The 26,682-nt window shown below is 47.4% G+C and overlaps 1 protein-coding gene across 4 annotated transcripts in view; it reads left to right on the plus strand.

Moving 5' to 3' along the window:
* The window catches only part of SNX5 (sorting nexin 5), a 24,935-nt gene extending 14,786 nt beyond the window's left edge, over positions 1-10,149 (plus strand). For all 4 annotated transcript variants that reach the window (XM_008525378.2, XM_070589526.1, XM_070589525.1 and 1 more), the window contains 8 exons: positions 609-704; positions 1,890-1,995; positions 2,081-2,156; positions 2,429-2,468; positions 2,556-2,642; positions 4,405-4,564; positions 7,977-8,062; positions 9,358-10,149. In XM_008525378.2, coding sequence (XP_008523600.1) covers positions 609-704; positions 1,890-1,995; positions 2,081-2,156; positions 2,429-2,468; positions 2,556-2,642; positions 4,405-4,564; positions 7,977-8,062; positions 9,358-9,408 — 702 coding nt within the window. In that variant the 3' untranslated portion in view covers positions 9,409-10,149. The remainder of the gene's footprint in view (positions 1-608; positions 705-1,889; positions 1,996-2,080; positions 2,157-2,428; positions 2,469-2,555; positions 2,643-4,404; positions 4,565-7,976; positions 8,063-9,357) is intronic.
* The last annotated feature ends 16,533 nt before the right edge of the window (positions 10,150-26,682 follow it).

Consider the following 26,682-nt stretch of genomic DNA (forward strand, 5'->3'; position numbering starts at 1 on the left):
ACACAATGGAAGCCCTTTTTAGATGCCACTTTCCCCTCCACATAGATCCATAGTGTAGGGATTTTCATAAAACATTGCTTAAAGATTTTGAACTTTCTCGAAACCCTTGTAAAAACTCGTTTTCTCCTCCAGTTAAGTTTGGGATTGTTGGAGGGAACTTCAGTTGATCCACATTTGTTTTCTTCTTGGCTTTTTGTTGAAAGGAGACTTCTATGCTTTTTTAAAAATAAATATGTTTCTTGTTACTTAATATGTATGAGGGTAAGACCTGACTTAGAAATTTCCTCAACGTCCTCTAACCAGTGAAGTTTGATAAACAACATAGACAGGACAATAATTCTACAAGGATTTAAAAGCCCCTGAGTCTTGGTGCCTAGATAGTTTTTCAAAATACCTCTTAAGCCACACTTCTAGAATTATGCCCTGCGTTTAGGTTTAGCTCTTTATTCAGTATTTTAGATCTGGTGGTTAAGATGGACTCAAAGTTAGCTTATGTGTATGCCTGTACTAGTAAACAGTATTACTTGGAATATACTCAGGATGTCTTTAAAAGAACCTAGAAAAATATACATACCATAAACTCTTATTTTGGAATTCTCTCTCTTCAGCTAAGTGTTAGGCGGAAAAATACCAAAGAGATGTTTGGTGGCTTTTTCAAAAGTGTAGTGAAAAGTGCTGATGAAGTCCTTTTTTCTGGAGTTAAGGTAAGTGGCTTTCACTGTTTTAGAAAATTCTTAATGTGAATAGATGGCCTTTTATTTCTTCAGAAGAGAGATTTGTGAAACAAGTACTATTAACCTCAGAAATGTAAATAAATTTGAGAAGTTTTCATCTACTCATTGGATTTTCACTTACTTTCCCAAAATACCCTGTTCTCTCCCAGGAGAAAGGGATAAGAACCTCCCCACACTTAAGTCTTTATTTTCTCCTTTTCTGTAAGGAGAGAGATTACTCCATTATTTTTTTAAAAGAAAAAAAACAAGCTACAAGATCAGTATTTCATGCCATTCTCCATAACTACACTGTCCATTTTGGTATATCCCCAGTAACATGTGGCAGTTGATATGTAGATAGCTGGTGCGATTAAGGGATTAAATTTTTAATTTCATTTACCTACTAGATTTTAAAGACTTGATACCAAGAGAAGAATGTAAAATATCTCACTAATGTTTTGTGTTTCGGATATACTGAGTTAAGTAGAATATTAAAAGTAATTTCACCTGTTTCTTTGTATAATGTGACTACTAGAAAATTTTTAAATGGCTCGTGTGGTTCACGTATTTGAATTGGATAGTGCTGTTCTAGCAAATGAAATCAATATACAATCTCTTATTACCTTCACAGGTGCTATTTATTTCTTCACTCCTCAGCCGCACTTCCCTCCCCCTTAAAACTAAATTACCTTAACAGTTACTATCTGGTGTCTGCCTTTGCCACTTTAGGGTTTGAGTAAGGTGCCCAGAATATAGGTGCTGAGTAGAGAGGGCATTGTCAGAAATTTGGAAACTCTTGGACTATCTCATTGGTGTAAAGTGTACAAGACTGTCCTGTTCTTGTGCATTGCAAAATGTTTGGCATCCCTGTCCATGCCAACCAGGTGCCAGCATTGCCTCCCAGTCTGGAACCAGCCACATCCTCCCCCACCCCCAGGTTTTCCTGGGCATTGCTAAATGGCTCTTTAAAATGGTTCTCTGTTGACTTATCCTGCCAGCACTTGATTTTTGCTAATCTTGAATATGAAATGGTATCTTGTCAGTTTGTATTTCCCTGGTCTGTAAAGGTTATACTTGTTATGCATAAGCTTATTTCCTTAATGTTTCTTCTAATACAAAATACGTATAGTCTTAAAAGTTGTGCTGCTTAAATTTCTTTTTTTTCCTCCCTTTTAGGAGGTAGATGACTTCTTTGAGCAAGAGAAGAATTTCCTCATTAACTATTATAATAGGATCAAGGATTCGTGTGCAAAAGCTGACAAAATGACCAGATCTCATAAAAGTAAATAGAATTTGCCCACTAGCCACTTAGCTTTGCTAATGTACCAGCTCTGTTCCTCTAAAAAGGGCTGTCCTTGTTTCTGCAGATGTTGCAGATGACTATATCCACACTGCAGCCTGTCTGCATAGCCTGGCTTTAGAAGAGCCCACCGTCATCAAAAAGTAAGTTTGTGTTGGAAAAGCATTTCTCCTAATCCCTTAGTCGAAAACCACTGGGTGGTGTAATGAAAAGTCTAATGAGTAATAACTATATAGTTTCAGTTCCGCTCTTCAGTACAGGCTCATCAAGTGTAGTCGATAGTCTCCCGCACTCAAATCTTACACACCCTCTGAACGTAGCAGACACTTCTAGGACATTTGTCAGGGACTCAGCACTTCTATACCAAATGTGGTATCATTCTTTTGATAAACCAAAATCATGTGTTTATTTTCAGGTACCTCTTGAAGGTTGCTGAACTTTTTGAAAAACTTAGGGTAAGGACTTTTATGTTGGTCTTCATAACACGTTTCATAATCTGTAGCATTCTGCCTAATGATGGTGACCTTTCCTTTTTTAAATAGAAAGTAGAGAGTCGTGTCTCCTCAGACGAAGATTTAAAGCTGACAGAACTCCTTCGATACTACATGCTCAACATAGAGGCTGCAAAGGTAAGGCAGGAGTTCTTTAACTCTCAGTACTGCGAGACCACTTTGCTGTGACCCAGAAGAGGTCTTGTGTTAGTGATGTATTCTTTTTGTTAAAAATGAAGGAAGATAGGAATTTGTCGGGATTGTTTGTATAAGTGATATCAACCTAACGAGATAAACTGAGGCAAGCTCAAGTTACCAGAAATTGGGTTTATTCAGAAATAGCAGAGAAATTGTGATTCAGGAAACTTAGGCTGTAGCAAGCTGCAGATGAGTCCGTTGTGGGCTTGTGGTGGGCTGTATTTGCGGTCCAGGAGCACACATGGTAGGAAGTTCAGCCTGAGTCCAAGCGGTAAGTTCATTGGTTCAGAGAGGAGTCTTGGTCTTCTGTAAATCAGGTGTTTTATGGGAAATCAGTCTCTCAGTTAAATTCCTCTCTGAGGGCACATGCATGAGATTCTCCATTTCCTATCCTCCAGTCCCGTTTTAGGTTGAAATTTTTTTTTTTTAAGATTTTGTTTTTCCTTTTTCTCCCAAAGTCCCCCAGAACATAGTTGTGTGTTTTTAGTTGTGGGTCCTTCTAGTTGTGGCACGTGGGATGCTGCCTCAGCATGGCTTGACGAGCAGTGCCATATACACACCCAGGATCCAAACCTACGAAACCCTGCGCCACCGAAGCAGAGGGCGTGAACTTAACCACTTGGCCCCGGGGCCTGCCCCAGGTTGAAATCTTTTCATGGGGACATGCCTTTTTGTTGTATTGTGTCCTTACTTTGTATTGCTTGGGATCAGGAGGGATGGTGCTGAGTAGACAGATAATAGTTTGGGGGATAATAGGTTATTACATGCGGGACATAACTAAACTCAAGCCCAAAGGGCCATTTCTGAGGCAGAAAATATTTTTCAGTTTGAGTTTTTCCTGAATTGCAGTTATCACCGCAGCCTTTGAGTCCTAAAGCATTATTTAGCAGAAGCAAGACTAAGTGATAAACAGGATGACCTTTGGGAGTGAAACATGCCTTCACTATCTACGCTGCCCTGAACAAAAATGTTTCAATTAGTTTCGTACATTATACTAAATCAGGCAACGTAAAATTACACAGGCAAATATCTAAGGAGAAAACATCAGGAAGTAGAAATTCATTATTTTCCCCATAGTTTGGTTTATTGTAGTTAATTTGTCTTTCATGTTTCCTTAGTCTTATATTTGGATATTTTTTATACAGTTTAGACTGTATCTGTTATAGTTCATCCTCTACTTTAATGGACTTGAGAGCGGACAAAAAACATAAGTTTTTTGAGTGTGCACAACAGTAGACATAGTTGTATATTGAACCTCATGTGTCTGTCATACCTCATTGCCCCCCTGTGCTCTAACGGCCTCGCTTGACTTGCCCAGCAGTAACTGTACGTGTTCTGATACACAGTGGTTAACTTGCTGAAATTACTTAAAATAGTTGAATCAACTAGGAAAAAAAATCTTTTCGTCTTCACTGTTGGGGGTTTTTTCTTGATCCATATAAAGAAATCTGAAAAAGCTCTCGACGGTGCTGTAAGACTTGCTGTTCACAGCCTAATCTTGAGATTAAAAATAATAAGAATAATGGGGAGGGGTAGAGTTAGTTGGATTCTTGTGGTCCAACATTTCAGGCAGGGCACTGGCACTGTGGTACTTGGGCTATTTTTTGGAGTAGGTTAGATGTTTATTCTTCCTGTTTTGTTCTCTAGAGATTTTTTAGGATAGGTTTAACTACCATGTCATGTATGTTAATTTTCTTTTCAGGATCTCTTATACAGACGCACTAAAGCCCTCATTGACTATGAGAACTCAAACAAAGCCTTGGATAAGGCCCGGTTAAAAAGCAGAGACGTCAAGTTGGCTGAAGCACACCAGCAGGAATGCTGCCAGAAATTTGAACAGCTTTCTGAATCTGCAAAAGAAGGTTGAGCAGAGCTACTCTTTACTTTTTGCTTTTTATTTGAAAATAATTTCAAGCTTACAGAGAGAAATGGCACAAATAGTACGAGGAACACCCGTATATCCTTGGAGTCACCTAGCTATCCGGTTTGCCCCTTTGTCACTTGCACATGCACGTGTGCTCCCACATGTGTGTGTTTATGCACACATCTGGCTTTTTGTTCTTGAACCATTTGAGGTTAAGGTGTACACACCGTGGTCCTTTATCCCTAAAATTTTTGTTGTGTGTATCTCTTAGATCCCTACAGTACAGTTAGCAACTGTGGTGAACTTTGATACGATACGACCTACTGTCTGTATTCTCACTTTGTTGTCCCAGTAATGTCCTACAGATTAGGATTGTGTGTAGATATCATAGCTCTTAAGTCTCCTTTAATTTAGAAGGAACCCTTTGCAGCCTTTTTTTTTTTCCAGTGACATTTGCCTTTTTGAAGACCGTAATAACAACAACTTGCAAATAGAATGTTTCTCACTTTGCAGTTAGTCTGTTTCCTTATGGTTAGATTCTGATTATGCATTTCCAACAGAATGCTACATAAATAATCCATCTTCTTAGGGTATCGCATCTGTGGGTGTGTTGTGTTCATCTTTCCTTTATTTGTGGTGTTAATTTTGATTACTCATTCAGTGTTGTCCAATTCTCTCCATTGTGTACCTAATACTTTTTTTCCTGTGCCACTAATTAGTCTGAGGAGACAATTTAAGACCATGTATATATCCTACTCCTGATCACTCTTCCTCCCCAAATTCAGCCTGTGTTGCTGATTCTTGCCTGAGCCAGCCTTTGCCCTGGTGGTTGCAGGAAGGTGGTTTTTGCCTCCTGCAGTTCTCGCTTTCACTTTCCAAGTTAGCACTTGGCATTATCCTTTAAGCACAAGCCTTCCCTTTCCCGCATGTCCTTTGTCATCTGTGTTAGAGTCACGGACTCCTATCTTTGAAAATAGTGTTAAAATTCATTGTACTAAGTTATTTTGGTGCTCAAATTGACCAGACTTAGCCAGTGGGAAGACCTTTAAGTTGGCATGTCCCTTTGGTGGTCCCTTTGTTTTGCGCAATTAGTTTTATGCTAATCTTACACCTTTCTCCTCTAGCCCTCGAAATCACCATTTCTTCCAAGTTCTTTTTACTTACAGAATAGTAACAAGATTTGGGTGCTAAGTGTGCTCATTGCTCCTGGGGTGTCTCTGCTTCTAGGCCCTTCAGCTGCCTTCCAGGAAAAGTAGGAGTATATGCACATACACATAGCTAAACACACACTCTTGAGGAATCAGGCGTCCATAATGATGATTCAGTTCCAGTCCCTATCTGCAGGGTTCTTTCTTGCCTTCCCCCATTCCAGAGTAGGAGGCTTTTTAATATAGCTTAAGTGTATGGGGAGATGGTGTGCCATTTCCATTAAATATCAGTGTGATATGTAGTCTTTTCCTTGGGGGAGCTCACTGCCCTCTAGTTCTCAGGGGCCATAGAACATGCCAGAGCATAAAGTGTAAAGACTCCTCCGGGGGGCGGCTCCGTGGTCGAGTGGTTAAGTTCGCACGCTCCACTGTGGTATCCCAGGGTTCGGTTGCTGGGCGCGGACATGGCACCGCTCGTCAGGCCACCTTGAGGTGGCATCCCACAACTGGAGGGATCTGCAACTAGGATATACAACTATGTACCGGGGTGGGGCGGGGTGGTGGGAAATAAAGCAGGAAAGAAAAAGGGGGGAAGATTGGCAACAGTTGTTAGCCCAGGTGCCAATCTTTAAAAAAAAAAAAAAGACTCCTCCGGAATGTGAATGTAATGGTAGGACTCTGTACTTGATTGACCCTCAGAATGTTCCTCCACCCCCTCAAAACTCAGTTTCCATGAGAAATCCCTATCTCATTTTAAGACTTTGTTTTCTCAGAACTCTATAGTTCCGAAATGTAGGCGTATTTGGAAATGTCCTGATAATAGCAGTGCACAGAGGTCTATTCCTTTGTCTCAGCTCATTTCTATTCAGGATTATCATGCCTTAACTGTAAGAGGCAGCTTCTCTCTATGAAAACTTTGCAAATGGCTTGCAGACATGCTCACGTGGCTGTCTTGGATTCTTTCAAAGAAAGCACCTCCTTGCTTCCATATTCTTAAAATCTTGCCCTTTTGTAACGCCTAATTTAAATTTATAAGGAAAACACAGTTCATGATTAACTGAGTGGAAATCTTAGGTTATTATGTAGGCCAGAGTTTAGTGGCTCTGACACTTTTAGAAGAGTTTAAAGAAAAACCACAAAGCTTTAAAATGGTGCCAGTGTAGGCCTGCCTGTCCTTATTGCCTAAGGTTTGTTCCTGTGTTAGATTTTATCTTCTTTATTCAATATGTAAGCCTGGGTGTATATTTAAAAGTACAGCATTCTGTAGAATGCTGAGTTGAGTGAGTCTTAGCCTGTCTGCTGTTGGTCCAAATTCCTTCTAAGATTTGTGGCTGAACTGATTAATCAGTTGAATGAACATAGTACAAACAATGGTGTGGGGGGAGATAGGTGGGATAGCATTGAGTCCTGGTCCTGAGGAACAAGGCCCAGAGGGAGGAGGCGAGTTTATCTTGACACCTGGGAAGACCTATTTAACCTCGTATATTCAAGGTATTGTCATTAACACGTTACTATAAAAATCTTTTGTGAGTTTTTACTTGTTAATGTGGCTGCTTGTGTTATATTTCTGCTGGACAGTGCTGTGTACTTGTAATGATACAGGAGGGTGAGTTTGCTCCTGAGTGCCTTGGAGTACCAGCTTGAGCTAGGGAGGGTTGTGACCAAAGGAGTGATGTGATGGTGAAAGCTGCAAGGCAGAGAGCTTCAGTTCACCAAGTTTTGAAAGTGTAGAAGGGAGTAAGTACATACTTTTGGTTTAGCCTAATTTCTAATAGGGTATTAATACTGAATTCTGACAGTGGCAGTAGGAAAGGAAAGGATAACTGTAAAGGTAGCATGTCCTACAGATTGTATCTACCAAAAAGCTGTCTGAACATGAGAGTAACAGTTTTCAAAGTTTAAAAATAATACATTAAAAAACAAAACCAAAGAAGCCATTGGCGCAGGCACAGTGGTGCCATTGATGGCTCACATCTCCCCAGCCCTCTCTCCAGGTGTTGATGCCTAGAGGTTAAGGGTGAGGCTGCCCAGTTCAGAATTCTCCAAGTAGTCAGTGGCCATTCTCCAAATTTCAGTGCTCACGTGAAGACAATGGCAAGCACATCACTGGTGTCCCCAAAATGTCTGGTATGTGTCCCAATTGCAGCGATAGTAAAAATATGGTGGTACATCAGAGCTTCAGAGATCATTTATTTGTAAGAATGGTATTTGGAAGTTAAAGATGAAAATTTTCAACTTTTCTTGGTAAACTTTCTTTTGTAGAACTAGTCAACTTCAAAAGAAAGAGAGTGGCAGCATTTAGAAAGAATCTAATTGAAATGTCTGAACTGGAAATAAAGCATGCCAGGGTAAGTGTTTTCTTCAAAGCAAGCCAACAGCTTTTTCGGGGTTTTTTTTCTAGTTATTTCCCAATTCACGATCCCAGTTTCATCAGGCAGGTGGGGTTTGCTTTGTGGTTTTAATCCCCTTTATTGTAGGTGAGAGCCATTTGTTGAAGTATTTTTTCCACTGAAAATCCATAATGTCTTGATGAAATACTGCTTTTGACAAGAACAGAGCTCTCTTGATGGTGGCTACCCTGCCTTCCTCAAAGTTCTTGTGGGCCACACTCTGGAGAACCTGTTCTAATAATTTGTGAACGCATCCATCATACCCTTTATAAGCTCTTCATTATGTGGAATTTTCATGGAAAACCTTTTTCAAAATAAATAGTTTGCTAAGTGTCTTCTGATACTAATTACTTTTTGGCTTAGAAAGGAAGAAAAACTTCCTTATGTAGTTAATATCTGTAATTTAATTTAGTGCAGAAAAGGTAGAGAACAGTGGTTCTCAATGTTGGGTGCACATTAGAATCTATTAGGGAGCTTTTAAAAGAATTTTGGAAGCCCAGACCCATTCACTCAGAATTTCTGGGCATGGCCCTTTGGGTGGGTGGCTCCTGGGTGGAGCCAGGATTGTACTGCAAAGTGCAGTCTGGTCCAGGCAGCCAGGGTGGCCCTTTGGTCAGCAGGGAGCCGTTGGAGGCGGGAGCTGGCACTGGCCATAACGTTGGTTAAAGCAATGCTGTGTATGACCTTTTAAATTGGAATTTAAAGTATGATTTATATATAAATCGTACCCATACTGTTCTGGGTGTTGTAAGTTTTCTAAAAGTGAGAACTTTGTAAAGCAATTTGTTCAAAGTTCTATGTGAATATTTATCTTTTGTTAATCTCATCCATAACTAATTTTCAGCAACTTTTTATCCAGTCTTTCCAGGGCCTTTGATTTCACAGAACAACTCATTTATATAGCATGTAGGTTAAGTCATAGTAAGTGCAGTTGGCATGACTGTGTTGGGGACACACCTGGGGTGGGGGCGGCAGAGGTGTTGGAGGGGTGACCGCTGGCTCTTTAGCGGTGAGCCTCCCCCAGGCAGCACTCCCAGACCCTCTGAGGGAGAGGAGCTTGCCAACAGGAAATTGGGGCAAAAGGTTTACGTTTGTGACTCAGTTGTGATTGGATGAAGAAAAGCGTCAGCCCACTTTAGTTGGCTTCAAGTCACTTGTGAAAAGCTGAGTTGGTGAATTTAATTCTTACAGATGTATAGGAAGTCTTGGACTCCACAGCGATTCATTGCTCTGCTTTGTTGTTTTTCTTCCAGAACAATGTCTCCCTCTTGCAGAGCTGCATTGACCTGTTCAAGAACAACTGATCTCCTCTTCTCCGAATGAAGGACATGAATGTGAAGAAAGCCAGCATCACTTGCACTTAAATCATTGCCACGGAAGATTTATTACCTTCGACTTTAGTTTAAAATCATGTTGTGAATAAATATTTTGATTTCTAAAAATCTTAACTCTTAACCATGTTGGTTTAAAAATATTTGTATTGCATGCTATTTGGACATAACTAATCTTTTCCTTATACGTTTAATACCTCAAAGTGGGCAGAATCTAAATACTGGATTCTCCTCTAATTTGTCTTTCGTTGTTAAGAAACGGTGCAGGAAACATGTGCCTTCTGGAAACAAGTAGAAGCAAATTGCCTGGCACGCGTTGTCTTGCTGTTTGATGTGCCCATGTCCCTGCAAACCACTTGCTTCATTGCAGCCAGTAATTCAGCTTCTTACAGGTAACATAGACATTCCGTTCCTTAGTTAGATGATTTCGCCCCCTTCTTACTCGTGCTTCTCTAGTCACCTGAAGTGTTTGTACTATAACAAGAGAAGGAAAATCTCATTTATCTTTATACACCCTTTGCAGCTCCGTTTTTGTAGTTGGGATATAAATACTTGAGGGGAGAGGCGTATCTTAAGAGTATAAAAACAGTACGGGCTGCTTTAGAAGATCACCAGGTCTGCATTAAGATGTGAAGCCCCTCCCTAATGGTAGTGGGGGTATGAGTGTGTTTGGACGTTTTATAAAAATGTATAATAAAGTAATAAACCATGCTACCATATGGAGTGTTTTTGTGGGAAATAAGGCCAAGTGGGTCCCTGGGCTGCCGTTGAGCTAAGCCTGGGCAGTGGTGAGAGCTTCAGTATCTGCCCAGACTTCTGGCCCCTTCTTGTCTTAACACTGTTGAGTCCTACAGGCCAGTTGTTAGAAGGTCCCCAGCGCTGGGCTTGCCTGTCTGAGCATGGTTCTCTTAAGTGATGCTGTGTCTTCAGAAGGGATACCTGTGTCCTGTCGTCGGTGATTACTGAGCACCTAACACTGGTGTCTGCCAGCTTTTCTCCTCTGAAGTTTCATGTCTTACCTTTGTAATTAACTACTGAGGAGATGCTTTGAGAAACATACCGTTGTTGGCCTCTATTCTTGTTTTAATCGGTTGTGACTGGTATGAGGATTGCAAAACATTGGTGTTTGAACACCACAGGGAGTTTTTTCTTATATTGATGTGCTACTGAGGTCTTGCCTCCCAGCCAGTTACAGGTGGCTAAAACTTAACTATACAGGCCAGACATAGTTTCTACTCCCTTCGTGTTACGCACTTGGAAAGTATGCTGTGCAAAATGAGTGGATAATTTTTTTCTCTTTTTGAAGGAAGATTAGCCCTGAGCTAACATCCATACTTATCTTCTTCTACTTAATATGTGGGATGCCTGCTACGGCATGGCTTGACAAGTGGTGACATGTCCGCACCCAGGATCTGAACTGGTGAGCCCTGGGCCGCCAAAGCAAAACGTCCCTGCATCACTGGGCAGGCCCCTAAGGATAATTTTTTAGTTAGAATTGTGTGTGATGGTCATTCATGGAATTCCACAGGGTCCTGAGTGGGTGAGGGATGTTTGTGGCCCTTTCCCTTTCCCACCCATGTCGAAGAAGCGATTGCTGGTGTTACGTGTGATCCTGTGCTCAGTGTTTGTGAGGAACAAGGTGAACTGGCTGAAGCGGCAGCCAGCATCCTGAACTGAAGATAAGGCTGTGGGACTGGATGCCGCCGTGTCCTGCCTGCTGCTGAGCCTGTGGGGGTGGAGCACAGGCCAAAGGGGAGGGCTTCAGTGTGGGCCTCAGTGGGAGGGGAAGCTGGCAGGGCAGCCAGCTGCTGAGGGGCCTTCCTGGATTGCAGGTGGGCTTCAGCCAAACATTCTGAAAGGTTTCTTAAATCCCCAATGGGTGACTTGAGACAACTTAAGAGTGATATGTGGGGAGGCTTTTTGGGGTGTCTGAAAGCCTCAGCAGGAGTGCTGTTGGGTTGATGCTTTGAGAGGCTTGACAGCCAGTGATCCTAGGAGTTGATGGGTAAGGCATTCTCCCCAAAGGAGGAGCAGGGGATGCAGACCCCCTCTGGTATGTAAATCTTTGGTAGAAAGTCAAGGTCACTTGGTGCCTTTGTTGCTGTTAGTGGTGACAAAGCATAAGCAGTAGGCCAGCTACCTCATGTGTTTGCTTGTTCCACCCCCCATTTTTCTGGGTCTGTTTTCTCAACATTTGCCATGCCCACCTTTTGGGGTTGGTTGCCAGGTTCATTTGAGGATGCCTAGACCCAGCTCTGTAAGGGGTGGGTTTCTGTTTGGAAGCTGTTTGCAGCAGTCAAGGAAGTAAGCACCTTGCACCCTCAGCCTTCCACCTGTAGGTAGCAGAGGTGTCCAGGCCAGCCACGTGCCCACAATTTGGGGGCCTCTTCTCTGGGTACAGCTGGGGAGAAACCTCCTGTTCCTGAAGGGTTGCTCAAATGGTTATCTTGAGGCAGGAAGAGAAAAGTCATGGGATCCAAGATTTGAAGTTCTGTCCAACGGTCTTCCCAGACCAGCAGTCCTCTCTAGGATTTGTGTGGACCTCAGATTCCTGGGGACCCGAGACACACCTCTGTTGGCTGCAGCTCTTCCTCCTGTTCAGGGGACTCGCCTGGGCCTGGTGTCAAACAGCAGTGAGGTAGAGGCTCAGGGCTGGGCCATGCGCCCTGCCTGGGAAGACGTGACTGAAAGGAACAGCCAGCCAGGAGCTGAAAGGTCCAGGGGCACCGCCCTCCCTCCCTCATCCCATCCCCTCCGCACACAGATACACAGGGCCCCCTTGCCTGGGTGGGCAGAGCAAAGGTTTGGTTTTTCGCTGTTCAAAGGCATTTACTTTTTGTTTTTCGTCTTTATTTGTGATTACAAAAGCAGTGCATACTTTAAGGAGTTCAAATAATACAAATTTATAAACGAGAAAGTAAGTCTTCTGTTATACCACATCCCATAGTCAGTTATTAAATATGTTTCTGATTTTTTCTTAATCTATGTATCTGGTGTATTTTGCAGAGAGTCAGGATGCCAGAGTTGGGTGGTTTCTGGAGGTTCCCGACTGCTAAGTGCCTGTCCCTTTGGAATGGTCTCCATGGTCCAGAGATCTGAACACCTCTTTTGCACCCTTGTCTTTCCACCACCTGTCCCAGCAGAAAGGGCAGGACTCCTTGGAGACGACCTCCCACCCTCGGCCCTCCAGCAAGCCTCCTGTGAAGGCTTCATTTGTTAGACTGTGACTGACTTACATGGTATTTTAGGAGGATTGTAATTTTAATTGGGTCTTACTTTCATGCGCTACAAAACTCCTTTAAAGCTTGTGAAACCAGGGGGCCTATAATCTTCGAAACACTCAGGAAAAGGAGAGCCTATAATCCCAGCCCACAGCCGTTTTTATTTCTGGTGGTTGCCCTCCAATTCTTGCCCACGTGCATTAATTAGTCTGGTGCACCCTCAGCTTTATAGTATCTGTCAAAGAGGGGAGAGATTTGGGGGGTCAGGGTGTAGGATTTCCGCTAAAGATGGCTGCAAAGATTTGGAAGGCTGGCCAGCTGCTTATGTTTTAGGAACTGTTTATTGCTGGACTTATTTTTTAGCTGCCACGTCACAGATGCTTTCCTGTCATTTTGGTGGAGTTTGGAGATGGAATGGGCATCATGTGTCTATTCTTTGTCATGTCGCCACCACACTGCAAAACACAGGAGGGGACTATTGGATGATCAACCTGAGGCAAGGCAAGATTTTGAAACAGCAAACAAAAATGATGCTGCAAGGGTATTAGGCTAGTGCCAACTACTGATTCAGGCCTGCTACACACGGTAATTCTTGGCATAGTTGATATTAGTCCCAATTCCCCACTGCCCCTGTGCTGCCAGGGTAAGGGAGGTTTCTGCAGCGCGTTTGGGCAGTTTGCTCAAGTGTGGAAACTTCTAGCTAGAGTCAGCCTTCAAGATTCCAGCTGGGGCTCCCGAGGCCTCTCTGCTCCTCCGAGTTGTTGACTGTATCATGAGCCCATGATTCGGTGGTGGTGGGAGGCAGTGGCCGGGCATGTATTTGGGGCAGGAAAAGTGGCAGGAGGAGGAGGAATACAGGAAGAGGACTCTCGGGACGAGAGGAGAAGGAGCCAGGGAGCACACGCAAACAGGCAACAGATAAAGCCACATTCCTTCCGTCCGTGCTGCTGATCTTGGCCTGCTCGGCCAACGCCCCAGAAGACAGGAAATCCCGAGTCTGGGCGGCCGCGGGGGAAACTTGAAATGCATGCTGGGAAGCCCTACAGGGCTTGCACAAAGTGTTTTTCTAAAGTTTGGTTTGTGTCTGTGGTGCTTTTGACCCCTTTTGCCCTGTTTGTTAAAGCACTTGTCAGACTACAAGGGGCAGGGGACATGAAACTGACTGGATGTGACTGGCCTGGGAGAGGAACCGGCGTGAGGAGCTATTGGAAGTGTCCTGTTGAGCTGAGAGGGAGGGGCAGGAGGCTGGGATTGTCATGGTGCTCCGGCAGCTCCAGGAGCCCGGGGGTCTGAGTTCAGCCCAGCCACAACCTAGATAAGCTCCCATCCCTCCCTTCGCCCCTTAGGTTTCATTTTAAAACCTAAGTCTGTTCATGATCTCTCTACAAAAACCTTTCCATGACTCCCCGTTTGAGGCAACATAAAGGCCCAAGTCCTTCCTAGGACTGCAAGGCCCCGCCTCATTTGCTGCTCCCACTGAGAGGTTTTATTTTTCCAAAGGTGTTCACAACAATGTTCCGATCCCATGTGTTCTTCTGGAAGGTGACCTTCCCACTTCCCCGTCACAGGAATCTAATTCCCCTCCCCTAGAATCTGGGCTGGCTTTAGTGAGACGTTTGTAATCCATGAAATGGGACAGAAGTGACGCTGGGCGTTCACTTCCCAGTATGGATCAGAGGGAGCCTTGCTCTGGATGCTTGCTCCTTGCTCCCTCAGGTCTCTCTCTCTCAACCAGCTGCCATGCTGGGAGAAGCCAAGCCACACGTAGGAGAGGCCATGTGTCCCAGCTCAGCCCAGCCTTCAAGTCGTCCCGGCCCGGGAACCAGCCCAGTGAGTGAAGTCTCTAGAGCAGCCGTTGATGGAAGGTTGTCCGTCAACCTTCTGCGTGATAGCAACGTTCTATATTCGTGTTGTCCAATACAGTTGCCATAATCATGTGTTAGCTAGGGCTTAGATAAAACACAGAAAAGCTTGTTAAATTTGAATCTGAGATAAACAATACTTCTTTAGCGTCAGGACGTCCCATGCAACATTTGGGATATACTTATACTAAAACGTTGTTCGTTTATCTGAGATCCAAATTTACTGGGCATCCTGCATTTTTATTTGCTAAGTCTAGCATGTGGAATGTGGCTAGTGCAACTGAAGAAGTGACTTTTAAATTTTGTTTAATTTTAATTAATTTAAATTTAAATGGCCACATGTGCCTTGTGGCTCCTGTATTGGACAGCCCACTACAGAATTTCAGATCCAGTCATTCTTGTCACCTCAAGACAGTCACACCTCCCCGCTGAAGCCCCAGACATTGTGTAACAGAGGAAAGCCATTCCCACCAAACCCTGTCCAAACACTCGACCCGCAGAATTCCTCACTGTGATAAGATGGTGGTGGTTTCGTGCACTAAGTCTGTGGCGGCTCATCACTCAGCAGCAGCAGCTGGAACTCCTCTGACCTCTCTGACCTTCTCTCCTTGGACCCCTCCCTCATTCCACGCCAGTGAAGCCCAGGCACACTTCTACCTCAGGCCCTTTGCTCCTGCTGCTCCCTGGGCTGGAATAATCTCTCCTATATTGCTTTGGCTTGTTCCCTCAGCTGTTTCCTATGTTTGCTCAACTCCCACCTTGCCTTGAGACCTTCCCTGAACACCCTGTTTCATTCCTGATTCACTTTACCTTACTCTAAGATCTTTAAAAAATTTTTCTTCACAAACCTCGCCTTTACTCTTTATATGTATAGCTTATTTTCCGTCTCTGCTGGACTTTAAGCTCCAGGAGGGCAGGCAGGACTCTTCGCCTCTGGTGTTCTCTGATGCACCCCAGGTGCCTAGAAGAGAGCACGGCCATCACACATGGTACTCGGTAGATATTCCTGGAACGAGTGAACGAATGTGAAGTGGATGCCCCTCGAGTATGACTGCCGCGGTTCACTGCCCCAGAGTCCCTGTAAGTTTAAGGTTCTGTTCTGTTAAAACATTCATTCAACCAACACTGTATGCCAGATCTGTCCCAGGCGCTGGGGGTACAGAGGTGGCTGTGACAGATGAGGGGCGTGTCCTCAAGTAGCCTCTCTTCTAGAAGGATGAGGGTCTGGGAGGGCAACCCCGAGATGGGCGGTTTAACTTGGTGTTGGTGATGTGAACCAAGGGGTTGTAGCCACTTTCACAGGCACGGTCTAGTCTCCACCGGGCTGTCACTGTATTAAGTGCTGTTGCTGGGGCCCACCCCCAAAGCTTCTGGGTGGTGGGGGGTACAGTCCACATGTGGGTCATTTACAAGATTCACCTGGCGGTTCTGCTGTACAGGTGGGATTAGAACCACTTGTTTAGGTGATTCCTGGTCATTGCCTGTGGCCAGGGATTCTCACCGGCCCCATTTTACAGGTGAGGAAAATGAGGCTCGGAGGCTCGGCCAGGTGCCCAGACTCAAGGGAGAGAAATGTGCATCTGGGGCTCCCTTGGGTCCTCCCCCTGCCGTGAGGGGATGGGGTCTGACCAGAAGGCAGAAGCTGGGGGAAGGGCCCCCTGGGCTTCGGAGGGGCCCTCCATCCCCCAGGAGGTAGATAACCACCCCCCAGGGCCTTCCTCCCTGCATGGGGCCTCTTACCATAGCTAATCAGGCTAATGAGAGGCTCTCGACCACCCACTTTTGCTGACAGCCCTTCTCTAATTTTATTGCCTCCCCAGCAGTTTCCCAAGACCTGGGGGCTCATTTCCAGTGGGAGCCCCCCTGCCCCCGCTTAATGAAAGGGGCTGCTTTCCTGCCGTCGGCTGACTCTCCTCTCCGGAGTCCGACAGCTTGTGGGAAAATCTGTGGGCAAATGTTTTAGGGTAGGAGGCAACAACCCCTTCCAGTCCCCTTCTCCACACTTTGTCAGATGCTTCTTTAGAAACTTCATGAACTAGTAGAGAGGAGGGGAAGGCCGCAGGAGGAGGAGTGAGCGGGACATCTGGGTGGTGCCCAAGGCCTGGCTCTAGGCTGTCGCCTCTCCTGTATTACCGCCTTGTTGGGGCTGAACTTCTCTTGCTCATTTTCCTCCTTTTTGGCCCCACTGGACCGTGGCTGCTGTGGGAAAGGACTTTGTGATGCTTTGGAATCATCCAGGCGTTGCCTGGCTTGGTTTGTGCTTCACTCCCCGCAGTGGGGACCGTGGACAGACTACTGAGGCCCGCTCCTTTCCACACCTGTGAAGTGGGGGATTTACTCTGAGCACCAAAACAGGGTCCAGTTGGTAAAGTTTCTGCCTGCCCTTACCTGACCTCTTCCGTCTAAGACGAGGATAATGGTTCAGACTAGCTCGAGGGGCTGTGTGGACCGAAGCGGGGGTTCATGCTAAGCCTTTAGAAGCACAGGGCCTAGAAGTAAGGCTTAATGAACGTGAAGTTGTGGTCACGTTCCAGGTCCCTGGCCGTCTCCTGGCTGCGGGCTGTGCACATGCAGACTCTTAGTCAGTGCTGTTGGAACCGGTGGTTTGGAGCCATTTACTTGGGGGATCATTCTAGGAATCCCATCTCTGCCAGAGAGTCCCTACCTCAGGGTCCACAGTGTAACCAGAGATGACAGGTGGTGGCTTGGCTGTGGCTAGGCAGACAGCTCCTGCCATGGCCTGGGCCCTGCTCCCTCAGATCGTGGAGCTGCCCTCCGAAAGTGCTGAGTTCGCCCAGGTGTCTTTGTGGGCAAAGCCCCTCCTGCTCCTGGCCTGGGTCTTCTCTGCTGAAATACTCCCCCCGGAGCCATTCTTTGATCTCTGTCCCCTGGGGCACTGCAGGTACCTGGGTTAAACAACACTGTTATCAGTTTCCTCCAGGGCCCTGGCCCTGAGGCCCCCTGCAGCTCATTCCTGCACACAGACTGGCCCTGCCTCAGGACCTGCGTCTCTGTCCCAGGCCTGCCTGCCTGCAGGGCCTGCCCCGCCAGCCTGGGAATGCCCGCAGTCAGTGCTCTGGGAGTGGCCCTCCCTAGCCAGGGGCCGGAGCTGGTGTGTCCTTGCTGGAGGTGGGCTCCACACAGTCCCTGCTCGATGACCCAGTCTCACCTCCACACCCCTGCCGGGGCTTCCTAGGGCCTCCTCTCAAATGAAATGCTTACACCCAGATCCTCCTCTTGGGTCGGCTCCTGGAGGAGCCTCAACTAAGGCCACCATTACTGAGCGGTCACCAGTGAACTCCAGAGACCCGCACTCTGTGCTTTCCTCCTGTTACCACGATTTTCCCTGGGGCATCCAGGAGGGAGGGAGAGAGGTCGAGGTGCAGGTAGGGGCAGCCCGGAGGCTGCAGGGGAGCCCCTTTCCTTGCCCCTCTTCCTTAGTCTCTCTCAAGCTCTGAGCCTGCCGGGGGCCCTGGCTGAGATCCAGCAGCCCCTGTTGCGTCCTTTTCCTTTGGTGGATTCATATTAAACGATGTTAAAATTCAACTTAATGAGGTGCTGGGCCCATCAGAGGCATCTTACCGTGGGGAGGACCTTCCATCTCTCCATGTTAGGGACAGGCCAGGTTCCAGTGAGGGCTGGGAGGAGGGGAGAAGGTGGTGCCGGCCCTTATATCAGTTCCCCTATGTTAAACCCAGCATATATGGCGTTAAAACCAAAGCACTCTTTCCCTGCTTACTCCCTGGCTCTAGAATCCACTATCCGTCATGGAGGCGGACAGCCAAGGTCTCCCACCTGCAAATTTTGTTATTATCCTCCTCTCTGCAAACAGTCTCCCAAGGCTGAACGCAGGCTGGTGGGAAAGCTCTGACCAGCCAGACCACTGACTCCCCCCGCCTCTCTACAGGCAGCCACATTCCTCACAAACCTTTAAAACTCCTCGCCTCCCCTCTTTTGGGAAGAAGAGACAAAATGAGACAAATTTGAGGGCTAGCTCTTGTCTGCCGGCTGATATCACCTGAAACAAAAACCCTTTCCTTGCCATAAGCCTGGCGTTTGAGGTTTTTTTTTTCTTTTTTAGGAAGATTAGCCCTGAGCTAACTGCTGCCAATCCTCCTCTTTTTGCTGAGGAAGCCTGACCCTGAGCTAACATCCGTGCCCATCTTCCTCTACTTTATATGTGGGACGCCTACCACAGCATGGCTTGCCAAGCGGTGCCATGTCCGCACCCAGGATCCGGGCTGGCGAACCTCTGGGCCACCAAAGCGGAACGTGCGCACTTAACCTCTGCACCAGTGGGCGGCTGGCCCATGGTGTTCTAGTTTTTATTTGGCCCCTCTTATGTGGCAGGTAAAGAACTTATGTTTGTAGGTGCTAACAAAAGCTTGGGGTGGGATCTCCTGGCTGGGGGGCCTGATGGGGCCCTGGGCACTAGCAGGAGGTACCTCTGTCCATTGGTCTGAGGGAGCTCTGGGCAGGATGTGCATCAAAATACCCTAATTCCAAGCCACTCAGCCTCTCTTTTCTCATCTGAAAAATAGGGGTGGGAGTATCCCTACTGGCAAATGGAGGGAAAGGAGGATCGAACAGATGATGGTGGAAGTCGCTTTACACTCTAAAGGGATTATTCAAATGTGGGGGCCACTGTGACTCTGGGAATGAGGGCCCAGAGCAAGGTGGGCCAATGGGGGGAGCCCAGAGTAAATCTACCACGTGGTGGTCTGCGAGCAGCTGGATAGGAATCACTAGGGTGTGAGATGAGCTCATTCATTCATTCCACACAGCTGAGCCCTTCTAGGTCCTGGGCCCCAGGAGAACAGTAGACAACACAGAAAATATCCCTGACTTCACGGAGCTTGCATTGTGCTGCGTGTGTTGGGGCAAGAGAGACGATAAACAAATCAGTCAATGTGTGAAGAGGTGAGTGATGATGAGTGCTATGGTGAGATAGGTATCAGGGAGCGTGAGCAGGAGTGGAGGTGTTATTTCATGTAGACCAGCCAGGGGTGGCCTCACTGAGCAGAGACCTGGGGTGAGGGGGGAGAAAGGCATGTGGACGTTAGCAGGAAGAGGGTTCCAAGCTGAGGAAACGGCAAGGGCAAGGGTCATGAGGTAGGGACATCTTTAGTGTGTATATCAGTCAACTATTGCTGCATAGCAAACCACCCCAACACTTAGTGGCTTAAGATAGCAGCTGTTGATTTTTTTTTAAGATTTTGGTTTTTTCCTTTTTCTCCCCAAAGCCCCCTGTACATAGTTGTATATTTTTAGTTGTGGGTCCTTCTAGTTGTGGCATGTGGGATGCTGCCTCAGCATGGCTTGATAAGTGGTGCCGTGTCCGTGCCCAGGATCCGAACTGGTGAAACCCTGGGCTGCTGAAGCGGAACACGAGAACTTAACCACTCAGCCACGGGGCTGGCCCTGCAGCTGTTGATTTTTAATGGCTGGGCTCAGCTGGGCAGTTCTTTAGGTAGCTGGGCTCACTCAGTTGTCTGAGGTCAGCTGCCAAATGATCTGGGGCTGGTGGCTTAGAGTGGCCTCAGCTGGGGCTGGCCCTGTGGCATGGTGGTTAAGTCCAGTGTGCTCTGTTTCAGCAGCCTGGGTTCTTGGGTTTGGATTCCAAGTGTGACCCACACCTCTCATCAAGCTATGCTGTGGTGGTGACCCAGATACAAAATAGAGGAAGATTTGCACAGATGTTAGCTCAGGGCTAATCTTCCTCAAGCAAAAAAAGAGGAAGATTAACAACAGGTGTTAGCTCAGACTGAATCGTCCTCACCAAAAAAAAAAAAAAAAAGGAATGGCCTCAGCTGGGATGGCTTGTCTCTGCTCCATGTGACCTCTCATCTCCCAGCCGGCTTGTGCTCATGGCAGCTGGGCTAGCTTCCAAGAAAGCAGGTGAAAGCTTCAGGCCCTTGAGGCCCAGGCTTGGAACTGGCATGCCATCACTACTGCCACATTCTGTTAGCCAAAAAAACTCACAAGCCCAGTCTAGATTCAAGGGGAGGGAAAATCGACTCCATTTTTTTTGATAGGAGGAGCTGCAAAGATTGTGGCCACTTTTGCAATTTACTATAATCACCCACATTGCAGAGGAGATAGCAGGGCTGAGGGAGATAAAGGCACAAGTCACTTGCCCACAAGTGCTGAGGCCAAGGCCACACAGCTGCTGAGATTCAAACCCATGCCTGTTTAACCTCGCGGTTGGTACCTCTTCTAATATAAACTGCATCTTGTCCAGTAAGTTTCTTAAACTGATTTTTTTAATTTCACCAAAATTACATGTTTAGGTAGAAAATACAGAAAAACAAATTAAGTCACTGCAATAGCAGGATCCAGAGGTGATATGCCAGAATATCCTTCCAGCCTTTTTTCCCCGCACAGGCGAGTGTGGACCTCCACCCCCATTCCAAACGCACGCGCACGCACGCACACACACACACACACACACACACACACACACACACTCTCTCTCTCTCTCAAATACTTTTTCAAAAGAAGTGGTAGCTTCTTTTTTTTTTAAGACTTTATTTCTTTAGAGCAGTTTTAGATTCACAGCAAAAGTGAGGGGAAGGTTCAGAGGTTGCTGGTATCTTCTTTATCCCACGTGAGAATAAAGTAGAAGAAAAGAGTGGCCACAAGTAGGCCCAATCTCTAGGAGTATTTACCTTTTTTATCGCAAATAATCAGAACAGGCTATAGAATAATGATCAATTGCCAGTAATATTTTTGGGGGCAAGATTTAGATGAATCTTAAACACCAAGAGTGAAGATTCCAATGGCAGGTAATGGGGAGCCATTAAAGGTTTGAGTAGGGGAGTGGCCATGTATGATGAAGGGTAGGTGTCCACGGCTGGGCAGGCAGCCAGTGTGGGAGGGTTTGGAATTCTGGGCAGAAGAAGTGGGAGTGCTGGGCCCAGGGATACACCGATGTGAGGGAGTGGAGTTTGGGATGGTCAGCATCCTTTAATCAGGCAGACGAGAGGAGAGGTTGTTCTGGGTGACACCAGAAGGCAGACCCAGCTGTGATGGGTGGGAGAGACAGGGAGACAGGCTTGGACTCGATTCTGAAGAGCACTGATCATCAGAGCAGCCCTCCCAGTGGGTGAGCCCCTTATGATATCAGGAGAGAGGAAGTGGGCTGGGTGGACACGTGCTGGGTTACCCTGCTGCCCTCCGTCCTTGTGGCAGAGCCCCTCTGATTTTCCCGTGGGGAGCCTCTCCTCCATTCCCAGCCCCGTCCTCTGGTGGAGTTGACCCCTCTGCTTACTGAGGTCTGGCCCAGGAGAGACTTCCTCCTCCCCAGCCACAGTGATTGGCCCACAGACAGGACATGACCCTATGGGCAGATAAGAGGCAGCCCTGGGACTTTGGCTGGGCTGCTGGTTTGGGGCCAAGCTCCTAGTCTGTTAGAGCTGCCAGGTGGGAGTGCGGTGAGCGAGGCGCTACAGAGAGACTCCTGATGGCATCGCTCCAGCACCTGTGTCCTCGTGCCAGCCCCATGCTGCTGTGGGGGTCCAAGTTTCGGTGGTTAGTCATACTTCAGTGTGGCCAGTGCTGGGAGAGAAGGAGGCCCAGGGGCTGGGGGGCCCCAGGGCTCCTTCCCTGGACTGGAGATGGGGGTCAGGAAGCCTTCCTGTAGGAAAGGGTTAGACCCCACGGCCCAGAGGGGTTACACTTTGGGAAGGAGGGAGGGACGAGCATTCCCCGCCAAAGCCAAGGAAGCAGGTCTGACTGCTCCACTCGCAAGGCTGCGGAGAGGTGAAGTGGGAGCCAGAACCTGGGGCCCTCCTCCCTCCGTGTGGCCAGAGAGTTGCGCCCTCTCTCTGGGCCTCAGCTTCCTTTTCTATGATGTGGGTCTAGCGGGCCTCACACCTGAACAGGCATCAGAATCACCAGGGAAGGTGCTAAAAATGCACAGGCCTGGGCTTCATCCCTGAGGTCTGGAGGGGCTGATGTGGCGGTGGGTGGGGCACAGGAAGGTGCATTTCACCCAGCACCCCAGGGACCTCTGATGAGAGCCCTGTGCCCGCACCTCGAGGAGCTCCTCCCGAGAACACCACAGGCCCTTTGGACCAGGGGATCTGCCGGGTACCCTGCCAGAGCAGGACCCATGTTTACCCAGGACCTACCAGCCCTGGAAATCATCAGATTGCGGGTGGCCCCTTTGAGCCACACCTTTGCCAAACACTAGCTGCTGAACCCCTGGTGTGGCTCACCGTCCTGGCCACCTGACCCGGAGTCCCCCAGGGGCCTAAAGCATCAGCGGAAGGCGTCAAAGATTCTGTAACAGAGGCCTGTCCAAGGGCCCTGGGGTTTCCTCAGCGATCTCTCCAGGGGGTCCTTTCTAAGCCACGCCCCACCCTCCCCGGGCCCTCGGACAGCTGGCCTGGTGCTGCTCCTCACCTTTGTCAATGTTTACTTCTTCCCTGGCCTTCAACAGCCTGGCATTTGCTTAAAGGGAGGAGCAGACACAGCAGACCTTGCCTCCTTGTCTTGCTCTCTGCTTCCTGGCCTTTCACGGGGGCTGCCTTGTTCTCTGCAAGTGGGCTCGCCAGGCAGCCCTGCCTCTGCCCTGGCTTCAGCATGGGGCCGAGGGCTTGCAAGAGCTTTCTCACTTCACTCTTGACTCCACTGCCCTTCAGAGACACCTTGACCCTGTCCTCTGCCTCCGCACACACCGTGCCTGGCCTATAGGCCTAGAACTGAGGTCCTAGAACATTCTAAATGTACCAAAAATACTCGAGATTACAGCACTGGCTCCTGAACCAAATTCAACAAGTCACAAAGGGGTTGTGGGAAAAGGTTATGTAGTTTGAGACAGATGCGCCCATCATTTTCTATGAAATCAGATCCCAGTGTTGGGTGATGCCACGGCATGGGCCTGGGAGACCTGAACGGCGAACATGGCGCCACTAATCCTATTGATAAATATACGACTGGCCCTCGGACAGAAGCTGAACATTTTTTCTGCCAAATCTATTCAGATGAGCTCTTGGAATTTTTGCCTCCCTGAACCAAGGTGGGTGTTTCAGACAGACGACACCCCAGTCCTTACCTCCCCACTCCCACATTTCAAACTATTTTGAGATCCATTGCTTCAGTTTTGAGCATTGCTCAAATCAAGTCAAATGTGGTGACTGTTCATTTTCTGATAAAGACGTTGCGGACAAACTGGATGTTTGCTGCCGTTTCTTTAACTTTTTATTTTGAACTACATTTAGAAAATGGTAGTAGAAAGAAGTGGCAAACGCTGCCAGAATGGCATACCCTCCCCCAGCCTCCCAAACCACAGCCCCGGGATGCAACCCAGGACAGTGACCTTGGTACTAACACCCGTCAGCAAACTAAAGACGCTGCGAGAACCCCCCATGCTTTCCACTGATGTCCTGCTTTTGCTCCAGGAACACATTCAGGACCCACATTTGCCTCTCGTTGTTTCTTCTTTCTGGGGTCCTGCCGTCTGCAATGGTTCCTTACTCAATCCTTGGACACCCACAAAGAGTATTGATCAGTTACTTTGCTGAACGTCCCTCAATTCAGGCCTTTGTGGGTCTTCTTGTGATTGGGTAGAGGTCATGCAGCCTGGGCGAGGGGACCACAGATGTGGGGTGCAGTGTACCGTGCCAGAGGGGTCATGGCATTGATTTCTGCAGCGATGGCCTGGATCTGTGGTCAAGTGGTCTCCGGAGGGGCGTTTCCTCTGTAAGGTTATATTTACGCTCCCACTCCTTCCGCCTAGTCAACAAACTTCTCAGGAGAGATACCTTGAGGCTGTTCAAACCCTTTTCTCCTCAAACCTTCCACAGATTCTTGCATCTATCCGCAGATCTTGTCTGCAGCAGTCGCCTCTGTGGTGTTTGCCCAATTCAGTTTCCCCTTCCTTCCCTCTCTCCTTCCATATTTGTCGATTGGATTTCCATTGCAAGAATGAGCTGTCACATCTGCTCCATCGATTTATCTGATCAAGTAGTTACTGAGATCAGTAGGGACTCATGGACACTTTATTCTATGGGTTATAATCCCATACTATAAGTGCTTATTTTATTATTCGCATTGTTCCAACCCTGGCCATTGGGAGCGCCTTCAGCGCTGCTGTGTTCTTTCAACAAACCCCCATCTTTGTCTGGTTCCACACAAAGTTCCAAGATTTTTCTGCTGGTCTTGCTCAGCTAACTGTTAGATATTTCCTTTGAGTTCTGCATAGATTGTGAGTTACTCAGGCCACAGGTCACATCTTCTGCTTGATATCAATTATGGGCCAAACTATGCTAAAAATATATTCCTTACTTGATTGATGGGTTGACAGAATTGCTTCTTTGGAAGAAATTGAAATTTGGAGGTTGGAAGTTGTGATCGTTGTGTTGGGAGCAGCTAAAACCAGGCAGGACCCAGGTAGGCGCCAATTCAACTGTCTTTTACGGCTTATGTTCCTTCTGCCTAAGTCCCCACAGTGCACACATAGAGTTCAAGAGCCCAGGAATAGCCAGCTCGTGTTGACCTGTAGCTCCGTTTGCCTGGCATACAGAATAGTGGCAAGATTTCATGATGATAACCTTGACCTCTGTCTGAGAGCTTCGCCTGATCTTACCAACAACTGAGAAAATTGGGAAGCTTCTTAGTTTGGGTTCTGCCAGAAGGTGACCTTGTTATAAGGATTCAAGTGCAAGTACTTTCTATGGGAGGTGATCTCAGTGGGGAGTGGGAAGGGAACGGAGGGCAGCCATTATTGGATTATCGTGTTATCAAGCACATCATCACCATGTGCGCCTGGGGCTCAGTCCTGCTGGGGATGCCTGGGAGACCGTGTAGAAGTCATGCCCGAGACGTCTCCTGTCCCTCGGGAGCTGGGGTGTTTGTGTATCAACCCCCGTTAGTGTGTGGCTGAGGGCCGCTCCTGGGCACGTTACTTCTCTAGCACCTCTCAGCATGCAGGCAGAGTGGGCTCTGCTGCTGGAGAACGTCCCCAGGCAAAGTTGGGCTCAGAAACAATGAGGGTGTACAGGACATAGGTGGGGCACCAATAACACCCACTACAGGCATATTGCCATTTTACAGATGAAGAAATCGAGGTGCAGAGAAGCTAAGTACTTATCTGGGGTCTAGAAATGGTACTGAGAGCTGGTACCTGAAGCTGTGAATTTGCATAAGGATTGTCTTAGATGGCTCTAGTCTCCACTCAACTCTGAAATCTTCTGCCTTCTTGCCTCTGCTTCTCATGCCAGGTTCCTCCTCTGCTGCCTGCTTTTGATGAGGTGGACTGGCCTGGAAACGGCCTCCTGGGCCTGGCAGAGTGAGTATTTGCACAAAGGCACGCCCCCACAAGACGAGCAATGGTTTGGCCTGGTGTCTTGGGAGCTGCAAGTTCCTTGTTTAGTTGGATGGGGACAAGCCCCTGTATTACTTCAGGAGGCTTGAGCTATGTCACTAGTAAGGTGTGAGTTACGTCACTAACAAAACACTAATAAGCAGTGTTAGGAGATCAGGCGAATAGATGGAAGAAACTTCTGGCTTCTTGTTTGCTTAGACTTTGGGCTGACAGAGAATCTGTTTGTCTCTGGTCCCAGCTTCCTATGATACCTCCGGAAGATAGAATTTCCCAGCCCTGAGCTGCACTGTGGTGTGTCCCAGTTTCTCACTGTTCCCTTGTCCCCTCCTGACCTCTCAGATGTAGCTCTTAGTTCTTATTGTGACTACCCCTCCCCACCCCCCCGCCCCTCATATAGTCCCAGCCTGTTCCCCTGGTGAACTTTTGCACCTGGCCCATCCTTGTGAGTCTGGAGGGGGAAATCTGGGCCAGGAGACCTGGTCCTGCCAACAAGTGTACGTGTGTGGGGGGCTGAGGTGCAGCCCAGCCTCCATTTCTCACTGGCGGAACAGTAGCGTTGAAAGAGGAAGTCACCCTGCCCAGTCCACCTCCTAGGACTGCCTAGCAGACAAGGTCACAAAAGGATTGTCACAACCCAGGGCCTGGCTGACTTCCTGGGCTCCAAGAAACGTCTAGACGACAATAAGCATAAACAAAGAAGCTCCACCTCAGTGGTATTCAGGAAGATGGAAACTGCAAGAAGATACTAGTGATGGAGGAGTCTGGCCCCTCTTGGGGCCAAGTTGACGCTATCTATTAAGATAAAAAATGTCCATATCCTATAACCCAGAGAATC

The sequence above is a fragment of the Equus przewalskii genome, chromosome 21 (assembly GCF_037783145.1).
Source record: "Equus przewalskii isolate Varuska chromosome 21, EquPr2, whole genome shotgun sequence".
Lineage (NCBI taxonomy): Eukaryota > Metazoa > Chordata > Mammalia > Perissodactyla > Equidae > Equus > Equus przewalskii.